The sequence below is a fragment of the Ornithorhynchus anatinus genome, chromosome 3 (assembly GCF_004115215.2).
Source record: "Ornithorhynchus anatinus isolate Pmale09 chromosome 3, mOrnAna1.pri.v4, whole genome shotgun sequence".
In the NCBI taxonomy this organism is placed as follows: domain Eukaryota; kingdom Metazoa; phylum Chordata; class Mammalia; order Monotremata; family Ornithorhynchidae; genus Ornithorhynchus; species Ornithorhynchus anatinus.
This window is the reverse complement of record NC_041730.1, coordinates 77,829,265-77,851,525: the sequence shown is the minus strand read 5'-3', so window position 1 is coordinate 77,851,525 and position 22,261 is coordinate 77,829,265. Positions and strand designations below refer to the sequence as shown.

Below are 22,261 nucleotides of genomic sequence, written 5' to 3'. Positions count from 1 at the left end.
GTGATCCCTGCTCTCAAGGAATTTACAATCTCATGGTAGGGACAGACATTTAAAATAAATTACAGAATGGGGAAGCAACGGAGTACGAGGACATGTACATAAATTCTGTGGAGTTGGGAGTGGAGTAGCAAAATGCTAAAGCGGTACAAACCCAAGACATAGGTGACACCGAAGTTAGGGTGAAAAGTCTGGGGAAGAGAGGTTAGTCCGAGAAGGCTTCTCGGAGATGTGATTTTAAAACGGCTTTACATATGCAGGTGATCCCGTCATGCCAAGGTGTTTCCTTGGATTCAAAAGGAAAAACGACTCTGACTTTTGGGAGCCTGGAATAGAGGAACACCTGACTGAAAGAGTCCTTCTAATCCCCACACTGCCATTTGTTTGTTTGTTTGTTCGGTATTTAAGTGCTTACTATGGGCCAAGCACTGTTCTAAGCGCTGGGGTCGACACAGGGTAATCAGGTTGTCCCACTTGGGGCTCACGCTTTTAATCCCCATTTTGCAGAGGAGGTAACTGAGGCACAGAGAAGTTAAGTGACTTGCCCAAGGTCACACAGCTGACAAGTGGTGGAAGTGGGATTAATAATAATAATAATTTTGGTATTTAAGAGTTTACTATGGGCCAAGCACTGTTCTAAGCACAGAGTAATCAGGTTGTCCCACGTGGGGCTCACACTTTTAATCCCCATTTTACAGAGGAGGTAACTGAGGCACAGAGAAGTTAAGTGACTTGCCCAAGGTCACACAGCTGACAAGTGGCCGAGGTGGGCTTAGAACCCATGCCCTCTGACTCCCAAGCCCCTGCTCTTTCCACTAAGCCACCCTGCTGCTCTGTAACCTTGGGCAAATTGCTGAATAATAAGGACGGCATTCGTTAAGTGCTTACTATGTGCATAGCTCTGTTCTAGGCGCTGGACCGTGCTCTCCCCCCTAAACTGCTCTGTGACCTGCAGCAAATTGCTTAACTTCTCTGTGCCTCAGTTCCTTTATCTGCAAAATGGGGATTAAACTCCTGTTCTCTTTCTCCCTTGGACTGTGAGGCCCTTGTGGGGCAGGGGGTGTTTGTGGTCACAATGTGTCTTGTATCTTTCTTTGGGTGAAGTACAATTGGGAAGCAGCGTGACTCCGTGGAAAGAGCCTGGGCTTCGGAGTCGGAGGTCATGGGTTCGACTCCCAGCTCTGTCACTTGTCAGCTGTGTGACTGTGGGCAAGTCACTTCACTTCTCTGTGCCTCAGTTACCTCATCTGTAAAATGGGGATTAACTGTGAGCCTCCCGTGGGACAACCCCATTACCCTGTATTTCCCCCAGCGCTTAGAACAGTGCTCTGCACATAGTAAGCACTTAACAAATACCAACATTATTATTATTATTATTGTTATTGTCCTTTGCAAGGGCTTAGCAGAGTGCTCTGCACACAGTAACAGAGTGTAACAAAGAAGCAGCATGGCTCAGTGGAAAGAGCCCGGGCTTGGGAGTCAGAGGTCACAGGGTCGAATCCTGACTGCCACTTGTCAGCTGTGTGACTGTGGGCAAGTCACTTAACTTCTCTGTGTCTCAGTCACCTCATCTGTAAAATGGGGATGACCACGTGGGCCAACCTGATTATCCCGTATCTACCCCAGTGCTTGGAACAGTGCTCTGCACATTTTAATGAGATGTTCATTTAATGAGATGTTCATCCCCTTGATTCTATTTATTGCTATTGTTTTTGTCTGTCTGTCTCCCCGATTAGACTGTAAGCCACTCAAAGGGCAGGGGCTGTCTCTATATGTTACTGATTTGTACTTTCTAAGCGCTTAGTGTAGTGCTCTACACATAGTAAGTGCTCAATAAATACTATTGAATGAACATAGTAAGTGCTTAACAAATACCAGCATTATAAGTAGTAGTAGTAGTAACTGCTCAGTAAGTGTGGCTGGATGAATGAATGAGTTAACAAATACCAACATCATTATTATTATTATTTGATTAGACTGTAATGGGCAGGTGGCTCAATGGGCAGTCACTGTCTCTATCTGTTGCCAAATTGTACATTCCAAGTGCTTAGTACAGTGCTCTGCACACAGTAAGTGGTCAATAAATACTATTGGATGGATGGATGGATGGATGGATGGATGGATGGATGGATGGATGGATGGATAAATGGATGGATGAATGAATGGATGAATGGATGGATGAATGGATGAATGAATGAATGAATGAATGAATGAATGAATGAATGAATGAATGAATGAATGACGCAGGGTAGGCCCTGCACCAGACCCTCGGTTGTCATGGTGAAGCCTGATCAAGTCTCTACAGACAAAGCGTGGGGGGGGAGAAAAGACAACCTCCCCTCGGCCCAGGCCGTTTATGACGTGGAAGGCCGGCTGGGCCGCCCCGACCCCCCGAGCCCGCCCGGCCTGGACGAAAGGGTGGGGCTGCCGAGCGAGCCACGGGGCCCTGCGGGGGCAGTGGGGGGCCTGAGGTAAGATGGCGGCCGAGGGCGGCGCCTTTCCGCCCCTTCTTCCCCGGCCCGGCCCGGGTCACGTGGGCGGTCACGTGGGCTTCAGAGGGCGGCGCGCGTGCGCAGTGCGGCCGTTGGAGCGGGAAGTGGCGGCGTCCGGGGTCCGCGCCGAGCCTGACCCGGGGTCAGGTACCGAGACGCCTCCTCCGCGCCGCCCTCCGCCTCCCCTCCTCTTGCCTCGTCCCCGGCTTCTCCCTCCGCCCTGTTCTCTCCCCCTGCTTGTGCCCGCCGCCGGGGAGCTGCCCCAACTGCCCAGACCTTTTTGTTTGGTTCTCTTCTGCTCTGCCTTGCGTCTCCCCCCCCTGCCCCTTCTAGACGGCGAGCCCGGCCTTGGGCCGGGACCGTCTCTTATCTGTTGCCCAATCGTCCATTCCCAGCGCTTAGTGCAGGGCTCCGCACCTCGTCAGCGCTCAATAAATACGATTGGATGGATGGATGAATTTAGCTCGATGATGATGTTTTGGTTTGGGCCTCTTTTTTGCTCTGCTGCCCTTCCCCCTCCTTTTAGCTGGGAGCCCGGCCTTGGGCCGGGATGGTCTCTCTCTGTTGCCCAATTGCCCATTCCCAGCGCGTAGTGCAGTGCTCTGCCCATCGTCATTGCTTAATAAATACGAATGGATGGATGAATTAATTTAGCTCGATGATTTTTTTTTGTTTTGGTCTCTTTTTTGCTCTGCTGCCCTGCCCCCCCCCCTTTTGGCTGGGAGCCCGGCCTTGGGTCGGGATGGTCTCTCTCTCTGTTGCCCAATTGCCAATTCCCAGCGCTTAGTGCAGTGCTCTGCACATCGTCAGCGCCCAATAAATACGATGTTTTTGTTGATTGAATTTAGCTCGATGATGTTGTCTTGTTCGCTTTTGCTCTGTTATCTGCCTCCCCCCTTTCGACTGGGAGCCCGTCCTTGGTCAGGGACGGTCTCTCTCTGTTGCCCAATTGTCCTTTCCAAGCGCTTAGTGCAGTGCTCTGCACATAGTAAGCGCTCAATAAATACGATAGGATGAATTAATTTATCTCAGTGATGATGTTTTTGTTTTGTTCTCTTTTGCTCTGCTGTCTGCCTCCCCCCTTTGGACTGGGAGCCCGTCCTTGGTCAGGGACGGTCTCTCTCTGTTGCCCAATTGTCCCTTCCAAGCGCTTAGTCCAGTGCTCTGCACATCGTCCGCGCTCAATAATTACGATTGAATGGGTGAATGAATGAATTTAATCTCGATGATGTCTAGTTTTTGTTTTGTTCTCTTTTGCTCTGCCGTCTTCTCTCCCGTTTAATCTGCGAGCCCCTCCTTGGGCAGGGACGGTCTCTTATCTGTTGCCCACATGTCCCTTCCAAGCGCTTAGTCCAGTGCTCTGCACATAGCCAGCGCTCAATAAATATTGAATGAATAGATGAATGCCCTGGTGCAGGGGTCAGAGGTCAGGGCCGTTGGGCCGGGGCCTCCTGTTTGGTGTCCAGGATCGGGGTCCAGGCCGCGGGCCCTGCATTCAGTCATATTTGTTGAGCGCTTACTATGTGCAGAGCACTCTACTGAGCGCTTGGAACGTACAATTAATAATGATGGCATTTGTTAAGCTCTTACTATTTGCCAAGCACTGTTGTAAGCGCTGGGGTTGATACAAGGTCATCAGGTTGCCCCACGTGGGGCTCGCAGTCTTAAAAGCCCCGTTTAAGTAGTCTGGCCTCCAATCCATCAAGATAAATAGGGTCATAGATCTGTACACGTCATTACCAAAATCAGTGGAGTAAAATAGTAATGATGAGGGCGTTTGTGAAGCGCTTACTCTGTGCCAAGCGCTGTTCTAAGCGCTGGGGAAGTGCAAGGTCCTCAGTTGGTCCCACGTGGGGCGCGCACTCTTAAAAGCCCAGTTTTAGTCTGGGGTCAGATCCATCAAGATAAACAGGATCATAGATCTATACATGTAATTAACAAAATCAATAGAGTAAAATAATGGTGAGGGCATTTGTGAAGCACTTACTCTGTGTCAAGCACTGTTCTAAGCGCTGGGGAAGTGCAGGGTCATCCGTTCGTCCCACGTGGGGCGCAATCTTCATCCCCATTTTCCAGAGGAGGGAACTGAGGCCCAGAGAAGTGAAGTGACACGGCTGACATGTGGCAGAATCGGGATTAGAACCCACGACCTCCGACTCCCAAACCCGGGCTCTTGCCCCTGAGCCACGCTGCTTCTCGAGAAAAGCAATAAATACTATATACAAATAGGCCCAGGGCTAGGGGAAGGGGAGGAGGAACAGAGGGCCATGTTGCGGGCCCTGGTGCGGGCTCACCTCCTCCAAGAGGCCTTCCCAAACTGAGCTTCCCCCCCCCCCTTTTCCCTCTGCTCCCCCTCCACCCTCTGCTCCTCCCCCTTCCCCTTCCCTCAGCACTGTGCTCATTTGTATATATTATTTATTACCCTATTTATTTTATTAATGAGGTGCCCATCCCCTTGATTCTATTTACCGTGATAATGTTGTCTTGTTTAGGTTTTGTTTTGGTCTGTTTTGCTGTGTGTCTCCTTCGTTTAGACTGTGAGCCCGTCATTGGAAAGGGATGGTCTCTATCTGTTGCCGAATTGTACATTCCAAGCGCTTAGTACAGTGCTTTTCACAGAGAAAGCGCTCAATAAATATGAATGAATGAATGCCCACCCTCCACCAAGTTTCGTTTCTTGCGAATGCCTCCATTTCTGCAGCGGCCGGGCTCGGCGTGTGGGGAATATGACCTTTCCTCTCCAGAAGCTAAATTGCATCAGCCAAGGTCGGCCGGAGGCCGGGACTTCGGGATCCCTCCTCTCTAGGCCCGCATTCATTCAGTAGTATTTATTGAGCGCTTACTACGTGCAGAGCACTGTACTAAGCGCTCAGGCTGTACAATTCGGCAACAGAGACCATCCCTGCTCAATGATGGGCTCACAGTCTAAACGGGGAAGACAGACAGCAGAGCAAAACAGAACAAAACAAAAACAAGACAACATTATCAAGATAGTATCAAAGGGATGTACCCCTCATTTACAAAATACTATGTGCAGAGCACTTTCCTAAGCGCTTGGAATGGGCAATTTGGCAACGGATAGAGACCATGGCTGCCCTATGACAAGCTCACAGGCTAAACGGGGGAGACAGCAGAGCAAAAGAGAACAAAACAAAAACAACGTTATCCAGATAAATAGAATCAAGGGGATGTACACCTCATTAACAAAATAAATAGGGTAATAAATATATACAAATGAGCACAGTGCTGAGGGGAAGGGGGAGGAGCAGAGGGAAAGGGGGCTCAGCTGAGGGAAGGGGGAGGAGCAGAGAGTGGGGGGGAGGGGAGGAGGAGCAACCTGCTGAAGGAATGACTAGTACACACTGCGCTGTGTCAAGAATCGGAAACACAACCCAATCCTGTCTCAATCAATGGCATTTGAGCACTTACATTGCGCAGAACACTGTCCTAAGCACTGTCCATAATGAACTTACAGTTTAGAGAGGGAGGGAGGCATAAATATGAATAATTTATAATTTAAAGGAATGTACGTAAGTGCCGTGTTGGTTGGGTGACCTCGGGCAAGTCACGTCACTGTACCTCAGTGACCTCATCTGTAAAATGGGGATTAAAACTGGGAGTCCCCCTGTCCCCCAGGGGGACAGCCTGATCACTTTGTCTCCTCCCCCAGTGCTTAGAACAGTGTTTTGCACATATAAGCGCTTAAATACCATCATTATCATTATTATTATTATTCTCTGCGCCTCAGTTACCTCATCTATAAAATGGGGGTTAAGACTGGGAGCCCCACGTGGGACATCCTGATAACCTTGTATCCCCCCAGAGCTTAGAACAGTGCTTTGCACATAGTAAATGCTTAAATACCATCATTATCATTATTATTATTATTATTCTCTGTGCCTCAGTTACCTCATCTGTAAAAGAGGGATTAAGACTGTGACCCCCACGTGGGACAACCTGATGACCTTGTATTTACCCTAGCGCTTAGAACAGTGCTTGGCACAAAGTGCTTAACAAATGCCATCATTATATTATTAGTAGAACTCTCCCCCCTCCATATATGCCAGACCATCACTCCTCCTTCAAAGCACAATTAAGGTCACCTCTACTCCATGAAGCCTTCCCTGATTGAGCCCTCCTTCCCCCAGCTTGCTCTCCCTTTTGCATCATGTAGGCATTTGGATCCATGACCTTTGGACACTTGATATTCTCCCCAACACCACGGCACTTATGTACATATCTTTAAATCCTTATAAATTATTCATATTTATGCCTGCCTCCCTCTCTAAACTATAAGTTCATTAGGGGCAGCGCTTAGGACAGTGTTCTGCTCATTGCAAGGGGTCAAATACCATTGATTGAGACAGGATTGGGTTGTGTTTCTGATTCTTGGCACAGTACCAGTCATTCCTTCAGCAGTTTGCTTCCCCACAGAAAATACTAGTATTTTGTCATAGTGACATTTTAAAAGGAATATTTCTAAGTTACTGAATGCTTTGACCCTCACAATCTAGTGTCTGAAAACTACTTCTAACAGGTGGTGGGTTTTGTTTTTTTAAGTGGTATTTAAGTGCTTAATAATGGTACTTGTTAAGCGCTTACTATGTGCAGAGCACTGTTCTAAGCGCTGGGGTAGATACAGGGTAATCAGGTTGTCCCACGTGAGGCGCACGGTCTTAATCCCCCATTTTACAGATGGGGTAACTGAGGCACAGAGAGGTTAAGTGACTTGCGCACAGTCACACAGCTGACAAGTGGCAGATCCAGGATACTATGTGCCTGGCACTGGAGTAGGTACAAGATACAAACTCACAGTTTGAATCCCCATTTTACAGATGAGGGAACCGGCACAGAAAAGTTATGACTTGCCCAGCGTCACCCAGCAGAAAAGTGATGGGGCCAGAATTAGAACCCGGGTCCTCTGACTCCCAGGCCCATGCTCTTTCCACGAGACCGTGCTGCTTTTCACGCTACCTATCTATAATGTTCTAATCCTTCTAGCCTGTTAATTTTCAAATATCAATGAATGGTATTTGAGGACTTGCTTTTTGTGGAGCGCTATATGAAGAGCTTGGGAGAATCTAGTTTAATCAGTCTCCTTTGCTGAGCTTTCTTCCTTTCATCCCCCAATTGTTGGAAATTCAGTAAGGCTGTGATGGGTCACCTCTTCTGTTCCCTATCAAATCACTTGAAGAATTCATCTACTCACAGAGCTCGTTACCACTTTTATATGAATGACTTCCAGTTATACTCTGCCACCCGATCTCTCAGCAGTTTTGGTTTTCCTCATGTCACTGATGTCCAGTCATTGTGACTAAAACTGAACTCCCCTCCCCAAACTCACAGTCCTCCTAAGTTTCCCACTACCATCATCCCTGCCATTTTACAACTCCCACATGTGGAATAAATCCCGCTGGGTCTTCCTTGAGCCTTCCCAAATTCACTTCTCCATTTCCATCCATATGACCACCACCCTAGAACTGGTTCCAGTCATTGCCCAGGCGGAGCCTCCTCACTGGTCTTACTGCCTCCCCGGATCATTTTCCTAAAATGTCATTCAGCATGCAGCTCTCCACTCAAAAGCCTCTGTCTCCCTCCCTTGTTGTCTCCCTCTTTTTTAAGCAGAAGCATCCCGGCTCCACCCGTTGTCGGCTGTGTGGCTTTGGGCAAATCACTTAACTTCTCTGTGCCCCAGTTACCTCATCTGTAAAATGGGCATTAAGACTGTGAGCCCCACATGGGACAACCTGAACACCTTGTAAGCCCCCCGGCGCTTAGAAAAGTGCTTTGCACATAGTAAGCACTTACCAAATGCCATCGTCATTATTATCTGGACACTGGCCCTGAGGCATTCTGCCATTCTCCCTCTTACCAGTTCCCTAAAGTTGTATACCCCAGCCTTTGCAATTCACCAAGCAAATATTTTTTTTACCGTGCCTCTCTCAACCCTCCCAAATCTAGCCCCTAGATCACACCTTTGTTCCCTCCTGGAACACATTTTCACATCATATCTACTAGACCACAGCTTTTCCTCTTCTCTAAGCCCTCTTGGAAACTCACCTCCTTCAGGATGCCCCCTCTGTTTTAAACTCCTCTCTCACCAGCAAGCACTCTTGGCACTTATGTATCCCCCCAACCTTCATTAGTTTTCATTTGTCTACTTATCCTGCTTCTACTCTTTATAAATAATTGCCTGCCTTTCCCTCACTGGACTCTTTTCCTCACTAACTCCTTGAAGGTTGGGACGATGTCTTTCATTTTTGTCCTCACTCAGGCTCTTAGTACAGTGTTGTGCACCTAGTAGGTGCTCAGTACATACCATTCATTATTAAATGATGGGACCTGGAGCAGCTGCCAAGATGCCGGCCCAGTGCCCCTTTGGGAGGAAGGGCAGGCCAGAATAAAGAGCTTCTGCAGAGAATCCAACCCTTCCAGCCTTCCTCTTCACCCACCTCAGTTTCTCCATAAAGTTCCTCTGGACTGGATCCTTTCAGGACCCTTAGAATGGTGACCGACTGAATTGGAAATTCTTGACACATGAAAAGGAGTTTCTGATAGTCAACCAACCTTGAATCTGCTTTGAAACAATATGCCAAAAAAGTGACTTTAAATCAGTTGATGGTATTTGAGTGCTTACTGTGTGCAAGGGTACTGTATTAAACGCTTGGGAGAGTACAGTGCAGCAGAGTTGGTAGAAAAGTCCTCTGCCCACTGGGATGGGTACAGTGTATAGATGCCATCAGAAATCCAAATTGGGTGGGGCAGGTCTTGTGTGTTTATGACATTTTTTTCCAAATGGCACTAGTATTACATGATGTGGATGAACTTGGGGAAATAGCAGCATATTTATGAAAGGCACTGAATATAATATACTGCCAAATCTGGATGTTAGATTAGAGACTTGAACTCTAAGGCTAAAGTATTTCTTTCAATATTTCTTTAGTTCCTTCACTAAGCTCTATTCCGGGGCTAATAGTTGAAAAGTTGTTTCATCTTATTGACCTTTTCTCCTATTCCGCCCCTCCCCCCCACCCCACCCCTTAATTGAAGGATAAGGATATAACCCCCCCCAAAAAAAACCAAAACCAAGCAGCAGAAGGGAGGTGAAGGTTTGGTTAATCCACAGTTGGATTATCAGCGTAGGAATCGGGTATGTATCCTCCCTAAACGTAAAATGTGGTGTGTTATTTCTTTGGGTTTTTTTAAAGCATTTCTTCTGCCCCCAAGCTCTTCCGGTAAGATTTGAATAGCTTTTTCAGTTGATTGGCAGGTGCCCTTACTTTAGCCTCTTCTCTAAATGCTGTAAGTAATCAAGAGATGCATTGTCTGTCTTAGCATTTTTCAGAAGCCCTCAGTGAGACTGTTGCCCCGCCATGTTGGCGGCCAGGTTGGCGTGCCTTCGGGCCTTCCCGTCCAGGGCTCTCCACCCGGTGCTCCCCCAAGCTTCCCCTGCTCTGAGAAGTTCCGCTCTAAAGACAAATCAACGGCTCTTGCAATTCAACCAGGTAAGATCGATCACTGTCTCTGTGTGTTGTGTTCAGTCCTGTCCTTTCTCAGGAAACGGGCAGCTCACCTGTTGGATTCGTAGTGGGAGCTGGGGCAGTTGTGCAGCCGTTGCCGCCTCTGCTTCCAAGCCATGACCTCCAAACCATGACCCCGAGGGTGCCCCCGTTACCCAAAGTGGAAATAAAATTGGCCAAGTAAAAATAGCTGGGAGGCCTGGGTTGGGCAGAGGTAGCGGCGACATCAAGGCATCTAGAAGCTGCTGGCCTGCTAAATATATGGAGCTGGCTGGCAGAGAGTTGCCTTGCTTCCTTAGATGTGAGGCAAAAGGTTTCTTGCTTTCCTCTGGCGTGGCAGCTCCTTTTCGGCACCTGTGGCTACGGGCAGCCATCCGGCTCTAAGTAGGATCTAAAAAAAATGCATTGATAAGACCAAATGCTAATGTTGTTCATTGTCCTGTCTTCTACCCCAGCTAAGTCAAATCCACTGTAATGCAATATTAAATGTCTATCTGTTACATATTATAAATTAACTCATATTCATGTCTATCTCTGACCCCCAGACTGTAAGCTCTGTGGGCAGGGAAAGTGTCTACCAAATCTGATTGTACCTCCCTGGTGTTTAATCATGCTGTGCACGTAGTAAGCGCTCAGTAAATACCATTGATGTGGTAACCCCATTTATTCAGCTTCACCCAGGGTTCTAGTGGCTAGGGGGCTGGCCGGGATCGTACCAGGGACCGTTCCCTCTCTCCATGTTGGACTGGAGATAAGAACATTTGGTAAATTGCAGCAGCCCATGTCAACTAGGAACCTGCGTGAGCATGAATGAGCTGTTCTTGGGCATTTCTTCTCCCCTTAAATACCACAAGTTAGAAAGCTTGGGCAGGTTTGCAATCCTTTTCCAGGTCTCTAATTTTCAGAGCCACAATTCCTGTTTAAACCTGGCTTCGGTTAAATTGGAGACCAATCTAGAATCTGTAAAACGACTTTTCAAGTAATCGAAGGCCATTACTCTACCAGTGAAGTATACAATTGCGAGACTCCTGGGATTTTGGTTCCATCTCAGACGTGGCGAATTATCTGTTGAATCACCACCCCTATGGGGAAAACCTATGTAGTTCCTGAGACTTTCTCAACTGAAACATGGAGCAGAGAGAAAATGAAATAGTTTCCAATTTTCTTAGCTTTTGAAACTCACCAGTTGTCTCTTTCTTTTGTATTAGGGCTATGCCACCAAATCAAGATTCGGAATGCGGCGTGGAAGAACTGGCCAGGAAATTAAAGAAGCAGCATTTGAACCATCAATGGAGAAAGTGTTTAAAAGTAGGAGACAGTCAATCTAGATTGGAAACTTTGGCAGAACTAGTGTTTTGATTTTAGCAAGTGCATTTTTGCTAAGAATGTTCTATGAGCTCTAGAATTCTAAATGACAGGGCAATCACGAATTAATAATAGCTGGGGTGGGTACAGGTAGTCTTTAGGAGAAAAGTAGCATTAAAAGAAGCATGACTAATATAGAAGAGGAAAAATCCTTAAATCTGAAATTACCATATCAAAATCTAGGTTTCAGCAGTGTTTCTGTTCCTCCTCCCAAACCAGCCTTGTTCCCTTCCTACCAGCACCAGCTACTGTCCCATGTCCCATGCTCCCTGCCCACCACCTAGAAGAGCTACCGCTTCTGCCTTTCCAGGACCTGCTCAGCAGTCTTGGGCCACCCTACTTGCCGGGTTTCTGCTGCTCCCCTCATCTCTTCCTCTCTGTAGCCAAAACCCAACCCTTCTGCTTGCAAAAACCCAAGACTGAAAAATTTGTGGTCAACTGTAGTAATGCCTATCACACTTCATGGCCAATCGATAAACCCGGTGGAAGAAAAACCTCTTGATTTCTACAAACCACCCTTGGGTGAGGAGCAGCAAAGATCTTTGATGTCATTGGACGGGATGCAGTCCTCTCCCTCCCTCTGGCCACTGTCTTTCTTCCCAACTCAAGTTAGTGGCGGTCCTTTGAACGGAGGCAGTAGCGGGAGTAAATCTGTGGCATCTGGTAGAAGTGCCCTTAGCATTTTTGAACCAAGCAGTAGGGATAGGGAGAACTCAGTGGTCACTATCCTTCCCCTTCTGCTGCTGGAAGCACAGTTTGTCTGTTGTGTGTTTTGAAGTCTCAGTCCCAAGATTTAAAAGTGTGGCACTCTTCACTAGGGAAGGCTCCAATGGAACATTTGGGTTGAATTAGAGGGCCTATTTAAGAAAGGGAGAAATGCCTAGAAAGTATAGATTTTGAAGTTAACCATAAATGGTATGAAACAAAAGATTTAGGGGGAGGGGGGTGTTTTTATTGTTCCTGACCATTTGATGGATGCTGAGATGGAAAATATCGTTCTATTTTTTTACTTCTTGAATTTTGTGATAAAAATCAGGATACAAGCAGGGCATCTTTTTTTCCATGAAAATGAGGAATTTTTCGGTTTGGCCTGAATACTCCAGTTTTGTTATGCCAACCAGGCTTGTATTATGTGAAATGAAATCATCTTGCATTGTTTTCCCATATTCAACAGTTGATCAGATGGGAAGGTGGATTGTTGCTGGAGGAGCTGTTGTCGGTCTTGGAGCCCTCGGCTACTATGGATTGGGAATGTCAAACGAGATCGGAGCCATTGAAAAAGCTGTGTAAGCAAATTGCCCATTCCGTAATGTCAGAATTGTATCCTAGAAGAACCCCACAGAAGACTTTTCTTCTAGTGTGTGAATGGTGGTTTGGTCAGAAAAACTGATTGTATATTTGGTCTTAGCTTGAAAGCTCTTTTTTCCCCCCTCATAAACCATCCCCCCCATAAACCATCTTTAGTCCTTTTAACAGTGGTTTGTGGCCAGTCTTGATGCTATTATGCTTAGGTAAAAGTATTTCTTCTCTTTTTCTTATACCCATCAAGTGCCTTCAGCACTAAGTCCAAGTGTCCTCAACAGAGTTAATGTCTAATCTTGTACAGAATTGTAAAAAGTTGCTTGAGACTATCACTAATGTCAGGTCATCGTCTTTCAGGATCTGGCCACAGTATGTGAAAGATCGGATTCATTCCACCTACATGTATTTCGCAGGAAGTGTGGGTTTGACAGCATTATCTGCTGTAGCAGTCAGCAGGTCACCTGCTGTCATGAACCTAATGATGAGAGGCTCCTGGCTGGTAAGATCATTTGCAGCTTTAAAAAATACAATAAAATCTTGACAACAAAAGTTGAGACAAATCACTGTGGCCGGGAAATAGATCTGGGTGAGAGACAAGAATGAGGGAGATGGTGAGCTTGAGAGGAATGAAGCGTGGGAGCTGGGCAATAGGGAGGATTGAGGATAAGTAGAAGGGAGAGAACTGGTTGCCCTAAAAGCCATGATCAGGAATTTCTGCTTGATATGGAGGGGAATGGGCAGCTATTGAAAGTTTTTTAAGGAGATGTGTTCAGAATAATATAGGAAAATAATCCACATCCAAAGAGTGAAGACTGGAAAGGGGAGAGCTGGAGGCAAGCAGGTCTTTGAGCAGGCTGGTGCAGTAGTCAAGTTGAGATATGACACAAGTGCTTAGTTAAATCGGAACTTGGCAGTCTACATGGAAAGCAAGGGGCAGATAATGGACGTGTGAAGAATGTGCTTTGGTGATTTGGGTGAATATGAGGACTGAAAGAGAAGAGTCAAGAATAGTGCCATGGTTGCGGGCTTTGGAAGGAAAACCACAGCTTGAGAACAAGACATAGGAAGAGCCAGCGAAAGAGGAGTGGGCAGAGAGGTTGAAAGAGAAGCAGGGGAGGAAAAGTGTTGGAGAAACCAAGGTTAGAAAAAGTTTCCAGGAGAAGGGCTTGTCCACACTGACAGACTCTGAAGAAGCAGTGTGGCTTAGTGGAAAGAGCACTGGCCTGGGAGTCAGAGGACCTGGGTCCTCTGGGTTGTAATTGCTTGCTGGCTGGACAAGTCACTTAACCTCTCTGTGCCTGTAAATACCATTTATTAATAGCTTGAAGGTGCAGTGGGATCAAGGAAGTTCTTTGTAGGAGAGGGGGTATGTTGGAAAGCAGAGAGGAAGGAATGGTTGAAGATGGCACTCGGGGAAAAAATTGGGTATAAGTATATATCTTGGTAAGGTATGAACTGATGGAGGTCAGGTGCATGGGTGGAGTAGGAAGCAATTGGGAGATGTGAGAGTAGATGGGGGAGGTGGAGAGGAGAGGGAGAGATTTTGAGGAGTTCATACCTGATGGTTTCAAGTTTCATTAGTGAAATAGTTTTGCTCATCAAAGTTATTTGTAGAATTTGTTTCATTTTCCCTACTTGTTTCTCTAGTAATGCAATATTTTTGTTTTAGGCGATAGGAGCAACTTTTGCGGCCATGATTGGAGCCGGGATGTTGGTTAGGTCAATATCGTATGAGCAGAGCCCAGGCCCTAAGCATCTTGCTTGGATGCTTCATTCAGGTATGGACTGTGTTAATGGGCATTTTGAAATGTAACTGTCTTTCATGCCTCTCTCTCTTTTTTTAAATAGGATAAATAAGGTTTCAGTCATCTTCAATCTTCTAAATATACTAATCATTTGGACTTAGTTGTTACTTGATTTATTGCTGTAGTATGTGCCCCCAGACTCTGCCCCCTGAATCATTGGTATTCCAGGTATCTGGAGCAGTAGTATATGCACAGTTGTGTACTTAGATGAGAGATTCCAGGATTGCTCACCTTCAGGAGAAAAAACCGCTTACATTTTTGTGAAAATATCGAAGTTGAATTACCAGCTGTGAACCTGGTGCATGGGGCAGAGTCTTTTTGCCTGGCTGGAGCTTAACATTTTAGAAATGTAGGATTTTAAGTGAACATACATTTCTTTGTGGCTCACAAACCATCATCAGTGGTATTTGAGCACTTACTGTGTGCAGAGCATTGTACTAAGTGCTTTGGAAAGTACAGTACAATAGTTGGTAAACATGTTCTCTGGCTACTAGGAGATTACAGTCTATAGATGCATATTCAACTGTAATTACCGTCTTGAAAATGCCAAAATCTTCAACTCATTTTCTGTCTTAAATTGAGTGGATGTCAATTCTGTGTGGTCTGTGAATTGGAATGAACCAGCAGTTTCCTGAGCCTAAATTCAGCTACTCATCATTTGTTGTACATTATTTGTAGAACTAAGATGGAATTTGAATAGGTTTTTTAAACCATATTGCTTTTTGCAATCAGTTTGGAGCCAAAACTTAAATTCAACTGTTTTAAATTGGTTCTTTTATAGCATGCAGACTTCACCTTGTTTGCCCTTCTGCCATCCTTCTAAATCCCATCAGAATTCAAGATAAGCAGTGCCACACAGTGGTCTCAGACCACCTCGAAAGAAGCAAGAGTAGATTGTTCTGGGTCTTAGAAATGAAGAAAGTTGATAGTAGTTTTTATTGAGCACTGTAGTGAGTGCTTGGGACAGTACGGTAGAATTAGTTGATCATCATAGAAGACAGTCAAAGGGAATTACCATGAGCAGTCAATCATATTAAGCACTTACTGTGTGCAGAGCACTATACTGATTGCTTAGGAGAGTAAATATGAGTTACTAGGCACACCCCCTGCCCTCAGTGAGTTTACAATATACAGAGGGAGACAGACATTAAAATAAAATTATAAATATGTACATAAGTGCTGTGGGACTGAGGAAGGGACAGCTAAAGGGTGCAAATTCTAGGGCCAGGGTAACGCAGAAGGGAGCGGGAGAAGAAGGAATAAGGGTTTATTCAGGGAAGGCCTCTTGGAGGCGCTGTATTTCTAATAAGGTTTTGAAGGTGGGAAAGAGTGATCATCTGTTGTCCATGAAGAGGGAGGGAGTTCCTGGCCAGAGGCAGGATGGGGGCAAGGGATCAAAGAAGAGATAAATCAGATACAGCGAGTAGGTTGGCATTAGAGGAGCAAAGTGTGCGGGCTGGGTTGTAGTAGGAAATTGGGGAGTTAAGGGAGAAGGCATAGTGATTGAGTGCTTTAAAGTCTCTGATAAGGAATTTGATGCAGAGGTGGTTGGGCAACCACTGGAGGTGCTTGAGAAGTGGAGAAACATACTGAGCTTTTTTGTAGAAAAGCGATCCTGGCAGCAGAGTGAAATATGGACTGGAGTGGGGAGAGAAGAAGGCAGGGAGATCAGCAAATTGGCTGATGCAGTAATCAAGACTGGATAGACTAAGTGATAAGAGCATCTGCCAATCTTGCTATCCAGAGAGATTGTCTTGGTCAGTTTAGAGAAACCATGCCTATGCTTAAAGTGAGTAATATTTAATGGTATGTTGTGCCAAACTTCAGTTGGTTTTTGAGCAGTGGTTGTGTGGTGCTTTAGGAAATGCATTTTTATCACTTTCAAGGCCGACCACATGGAAACTCACGAAAAATTATCCTGTAAATTACAGATGACCTAACAGGAGGAATCATCAATGTCTTAGAGAAATTTTACTAGTGGATTGTCTGTTGAAGGGTGAATGATTTTCATTTTACTTGTCTGGAATGTTAGAAGATAGAGGCAATTCCCTTCTGACTCTCTTGTATATAGTTTATGGCTTGATTAGATACCTCTGGCCATAAAATTACTTGTAAGCTGACAGCAGTCTTAGCTGAACAAGATAACAGGAGGCATAGTCCTCTCTAAAGGTCTAAGCGAGATTAATTTATCAATTTCAACTCTGACCTCATTCAGCAGCAATACCCATAAGTGTGTTTTTGTGAAGCATAGTGTTAGATTTATGCGAGCTGGATCCGTATGATCAAGTTGTCTTGTTCATCTAGTTATTGCAGTCTCTGCTTTGTGGATTATATAAAATGCCCACATTTTGCAAGGGGATGGGTTAGGGGGGTGGACTATAAAAAGCATATTAAAATAATGAATGGAAGTGTCCTCTAGTGACTCCAGAACTTCTAGAATAATAATCCTGGATTACAGAAAATGTCATCTTCCCCCTGTTATCCAATATTTCTCTCTAATAAGTATTCCAAAATGACATGTTGCTGTGCTCTGGGCCTGTAGTAAATTCTTGTTGATGGACTTGGTTTTTTTCCTAGGTGTCATGGGTGCAGTTGTGGCTCCTTTGACCCTCCTGGGTGGCCCTCTGCTCATCAGAGCAGCCTGGTACACGGCAGGAATAGTGGGAGGCCTCTCTACAGTGGCCATGTGTGCACCGAGCGAAAAGTTTCTGAACATGGGAGCTCCTTTGGGAGTGGGCTTGGGCCTCGTTCTTGCCTCTTCTATTGGTAAGTATCTCATTCTGCTCCCAGAATACCCCTCCGGGCGGTTGCATGCCTGGGGAGGGTACAGCTGCCTCACTACTCTACCTGGCTTCAATCTCCAAAAATGATAGACCTTAGAGAAGGTGCAGCTGTGACCCCAGGATCTTCCATGTGTAATGTGTTTCTTGAAAATGTGGGTGTATTTTGGATCTTGGGCTATGCCAGCAAGCAGTGCCTGATGATTCTCCGATTCAGTGGTATTTATCGAGCATTTACTATGTCGAGCACTGTACTAGATGCTTGGGAGAATACAGTACAACAAAGTTGGTAGAAATATTCCCTGTCCACAGTGAATTCACAGTCAAGGAGACTGATTTTTTTAAAATACCGTGGATATTCAGAACTGAGGTTACAACTGAACATTGTTAATTAAATCAGGGAAATGGGCTCGAATGTTTTATTTAAGGAAACCTGTAAACAGTGGCTGCAAGTAGAAACTAAAGTTTCTCATGCACAAAAACACACTTATGGGACAAATGGCTGGTCACCCGATGTTTCTCATTCACCCTTGAGTAGTAACATTAGTGTTTAGACTTTTGACCATAGTCAGGGAATGAACAGAAATAAGAAGTGTGGAAACATTTACCAGGTTCTACACCCTAATGCCCTTTTGAAAGAATAACGCTTGTCATTTTGGGATTTCAGGTTCCATGTTTCTACCACCTACCTCTGCAGTTGGCGCTGGCCTTTATTCTGTTGCAATTTATGGTGGATTGGTACTTTTTAGCATGTTCCTTCTTTACGACACGCAGAAAGTCATCAAACGTGCAGAAACACAGCCAATGTATGGTGTTGAAAGATATGACCCCATCAATGCGTAAGTGGTCTTCCACTGTTAATATTGTTGTGATTAGTGCTGGGGTCTTTTTTTTCAATTCCAACTTCTGCATTTAGAAGAAATTTTACACAGTGTTCTGTTCACTGTGTAACGGCATTCCTGCTGCATAGTCTGGTTTCTTTGTACTTTGATCTGTTGCCAGGAGATTTAACTAGATTTTGAGGCTGTAACATTTTCTACTTGGATTATCTAATTCATTTGAAATACACTTCATCTACTATCCTTTAATATTAAATGCATATTCAGTTCTTTTTCCTATTCAACAGCGTTTCCAGTGCAGGGTGAAACTACATGAGGCACTGAATGTCAGCATTTCCCTTTTATCTTGAACCATGTATAAAATATCATGACACACCGAGTTCTCTTATAACCCAAAGTTGTGTTCTTGCAAAACCCCACACTGGTAAATTGGACATTGTAAATCACCTATTCCAGCAGTAGGTACAGACCACTTCTTCCGTCACCAGGCATGCCACATCCAAACAAGCTCACAGTGACAGACAATCCCTAATTACCTCATGGCATTCTAGCCAGAATGCATAATGAAAACATTTGCTTTTCAAACCTTTACCCGCCTCTAAAGCGAAAGCTATTTTGGGAATATGTTAGACTACCAACACTTCAGTAGAATGTTTCCTTAGTCTACAATTTAGATTTGCAGATGCCAGACTGAAGTCTGACAAGTTTACAAGATTGCTAGCTTGGTTTCTGTTTTGTTTTTGTTCGTTGCTGACAGTCTGAGCAATTCACTTCAAACGTTTTACAAATGGCCCAGATTTCCTTTGGGGGTGAAAAGAATAGAGCCTCAAATAGTTGGTAGCTGAGGTGTCAAAGGGAAAAGTATTAGTTTTGAGGGGCTAAAACTTAATAACCAAGCAAGGAACTGCATGCCCTAGTGGAAAGAGCACAAGCCTGAGAGTCAGAAGACCCAGATTCTAATTCCACCTCCACCTCTTGCCTTCTGTGTAAGATCTTGAGCAAGTCACTTTTCTGGGCCTCAGTTTTCTCATCTGCAGAATGGAGACTGAATACCTCTTCTCCAACTTAAACTGTGAGTCCCATGTAGGAGAAGGGACTGTGACCTGATTAACTTGTTTCTACCCCGGTGCTTGATACATAGATAAAAACAGATATATAAAATAGATAATAGATACAAAAATCTTTAGCTTTGACAGCCTTTTTAACTTTCAGAATCAATGTAACTATTTGTAAAAATCACCTTTAATATTTCATCTCATCGAGTAAAATAAGTGTATCTGCATAAATGTATCTTTCATTTTCTAGAATGATGGGCATCTATATGGATACACTAAATATCTTTATGCGAGTCGCCACCATGCTAGCAACCGGAAGCAACAGGAAGAAGTAAACCGATTCAACCAACTCATCGCGTACTTTGGCTTGTCATAGTATCTTCTTACTAAATTATTTGGCTTACCAGCAGCTTGGATTCAAGTCAGAAGTCTCAAGATCCCAAAGAGACTTAAGATATTCTAGAACAGTGTTTGCTTCAAGTACCGTCTTTTGCCTCCTGACAATAAAATCACTAGTTGCAACTAAGTTCACGCTTCCAACTTTGGTGTTTCTAAGTAATTGTAAGTTATCTTAATCGAGAAGAAACTGAAGCCTTTATATTTGAAGTACCTGTTTGTTCATCTGGATTGGTTAGCTAATATGTCCCACTTCTGCCTCTAACAAATTAACAAGACTCTCAGCCTGCATTCCAAAGTGATCACATACAGACCATAGAGCAATTTCAGCAGGGGTTTATATAATGTATAGTGGTTCTGGGTTGTGCCGCTGTTCTAGTTGCTAAGCTGGTGATGGGCCAAATGAGAATGTTTGTTTGATATACGTCTTCATGGAAGTGTCCTTCTTACATTTGGCCTCCTCCTGTTATTTCAACTGGACCCCGTCTGTTGTAGAAGAGATGGGGGAAACAGCTCTACCCTTCCTCGATTCCCATCTTGATGTTTGAGTTTGTTAGGACGGTTTCAGTTCCAGCATGTCTCCACAAAAGTCCTCGGTCTTAAGATGAACACACATCAAGTAAGTTTCAGGTGTCCGAAACAGAAACAGCATATTGAGATCGGGATTTGAGGTTTGTGCAAGGGTGAGCACTGCCTGTTCCTTCCATTTCCTATCATCAGCTACCTGAAGATCCTCTCTGGTGTGAAAGTTGCTGGGAAAAGGAACCAGTTTACTTCTTGGCCCAATAGAATGTGGTCACAGTTCTTGCATCCCTCTTGCATCAAATCCTGAAAATCCTTGCCGAACTGCCACTATCCCTCTAAAGTATTTTTAAGAGTGGTACGTGCAAATGCTAAAATGAATGGGTTTCCCTGGATCTTTTTCCAGTCACATTTGGAAAATTGCCTTGTAAGTAAAGCTTGTAAATTTATGGCACAGAATAAGATCTTTGGAAGTTGTGAATAAATGAATTGAGTGTGTGTAATTATTGTAATCTGCTGTTTTCAGGATAGGTGGTGGTCACAGGCAATCTAGAAATAGATATTTTCTCTGAGAAATTGTGTTTGCTTATTTCTGAAATAAAATCTAGCTGCATAGTTCATTGATCTACAGAATTTAAACATGTAAGCTGTTTTTTGTATGCTGACTTTGCATTATGCAATATAATGTAGTGCACCAGGGGCTCTTTTAACTACCTTCTACAACAGGAGTGGCCAAGTCTCATTAACTACAGTGCTACAAACCACAACACAATATCCTGGCAGCCTTGAGTCAAAAACCTCCAGTCAAAAATATTTCCCCAAATAGTGAACGAGGAGGGAGGGCTGAGGAGGTAGTTGAGTGGGAGCAAGCCAGCACTCGGGAGCAGGGAGGGGAGATGAGCCAAGTAGTAGAGTGTAGATGTTCCCAATCAATGGGATGTTTACTGTGTACTAAGCGCTGGGTTGGTTGCAAGTAAGCGCATGGGTTGGATACGGTCCCCATCTCCCAAGAGGTTCACAGAGTATAGTTCAACAGTTGATCGATGCATTCCCTGCTTACAATCTAGAAGGGGAGATGGACATAAATATAAATAACTTGTATTGGGAAGCAGTGTGGTCTAGTGGAAAGAGTCAGAGGACCTGGGTTCTATTCCCAGATCCACCGCTTACCTGCTGTGTGCCCTTGGGCAAGACATTTAAGTTGGTGCCCCAGTTCCCTCATCTAGTGTAGGGATTTAATTCTAATTCCGAATTAGACCGTGAGCCATTATGGGACCTGATTACGTCGTATGTACCCCAGTGCTTAGTACTGTACATAGCAAGCACTTACTGTATAATCAACACCGTTATAATTGTATAATATGTACATTTAAAAATCCATTAATTGTATATTACAAGCTATTTTACGATCGCCCCTGTCCGGACCGCCACTAAAAGGTTTGGAACAGTGTCCCACTGGAACTCTCCATTGAGAAATAGCTAATAGAGCAGGAGGAAAGGCATTGAGGCTCATGGGCTATTACTTGCCACCCCTGGGCTAGAGTGTATGCGGCCATGGGTGCACCTAAAAGAATAATTGAAAATCTCAAGGAAAATAACCCACATTTTCAAAAAATATCTTGTAGAAGAAGATGTTTTTTCTCAAACATTTTTAGTTGTGATATTTTAATGAATTCCTTTGGTAAGATTTAATTGCAGTTCATAGCCTAAACTAACAGAATGATGCTTTCACAGGGAACAGTGATTCTTTACAAACCAGCCGAAGGTGGTAGTGGGAGATTCAGTGACTAGGCTCCTGAATTTGCAGCAGACAGGTGAAGTGTAAGATGTTTGCCAGGTGCAAAACTTAGCAGACCTCACCAGAGTGGAAGATGAGCTGTTAGAGATGGCAGGGGAGGAGTTGGTGATTGTGTATGTTGACACCAGTGACGTGGAAATGCATGGTTTGTTTTGGAGGCCAGGCAAGACGTGAGTCTGGGAGCTCCGTAGTCAATTCCCTCCCCACCCTGGAATGTTGCCGAAGTCTGCACACACAGCTCCAGAGGCTGGCAGAGAGCCAGAGTTACTAGTCATGGGTCAGGCAAAGGTGCTGAGGAAGAGTTTGAGTATTTTGAGAAGAGGGGCAGGTAGGACGAGGGAGAACCCCCATGACAGCAGATTGCTGGTGCTAAAACTACTGATAGCCATC

General features: G+C 44.9%; 1 protein-coding gene across 1 annotated transcript; it reads left to right on the top strand.

Annotated features, from left to right (window-relative positions):
• Positions 1 to 2,537: 2,537 nt before the first annotated feature.
• Positions 2,538 to 20,706, top strand: GHITM (growth hormone inducible transmembrane protein). The gene is made up of 9 exons (XM_029060246.2): positions 2,538 to 2,636; positions 9,825 to 9,994; positions 11,218 to 11,317; positions 12,549 to 12,660; positions 13,034 to 13,175; positions 14,346 to 14,454; positions 17,059 to 17,247; positions 17,929 to 18,100; positions 19,406 to 20,706. The coding sequence occupies exons 2-9, from the start codon at positions 9,863 to 9,865 to the stop codon at positions 19,488 to 19,490; spliced, it is 1,041 nt and encodes a 346-aa protein (XP_028916079.1). The 5' UTR covers positions 2,538 to 2,636; positions 9,825 to 9,862; the 3' UTR covers positions 19,491 to 20,706.
• The last annotated feature ends 1,555 nt before the right edge of the window (positions 20,707 to 22,261 follow it).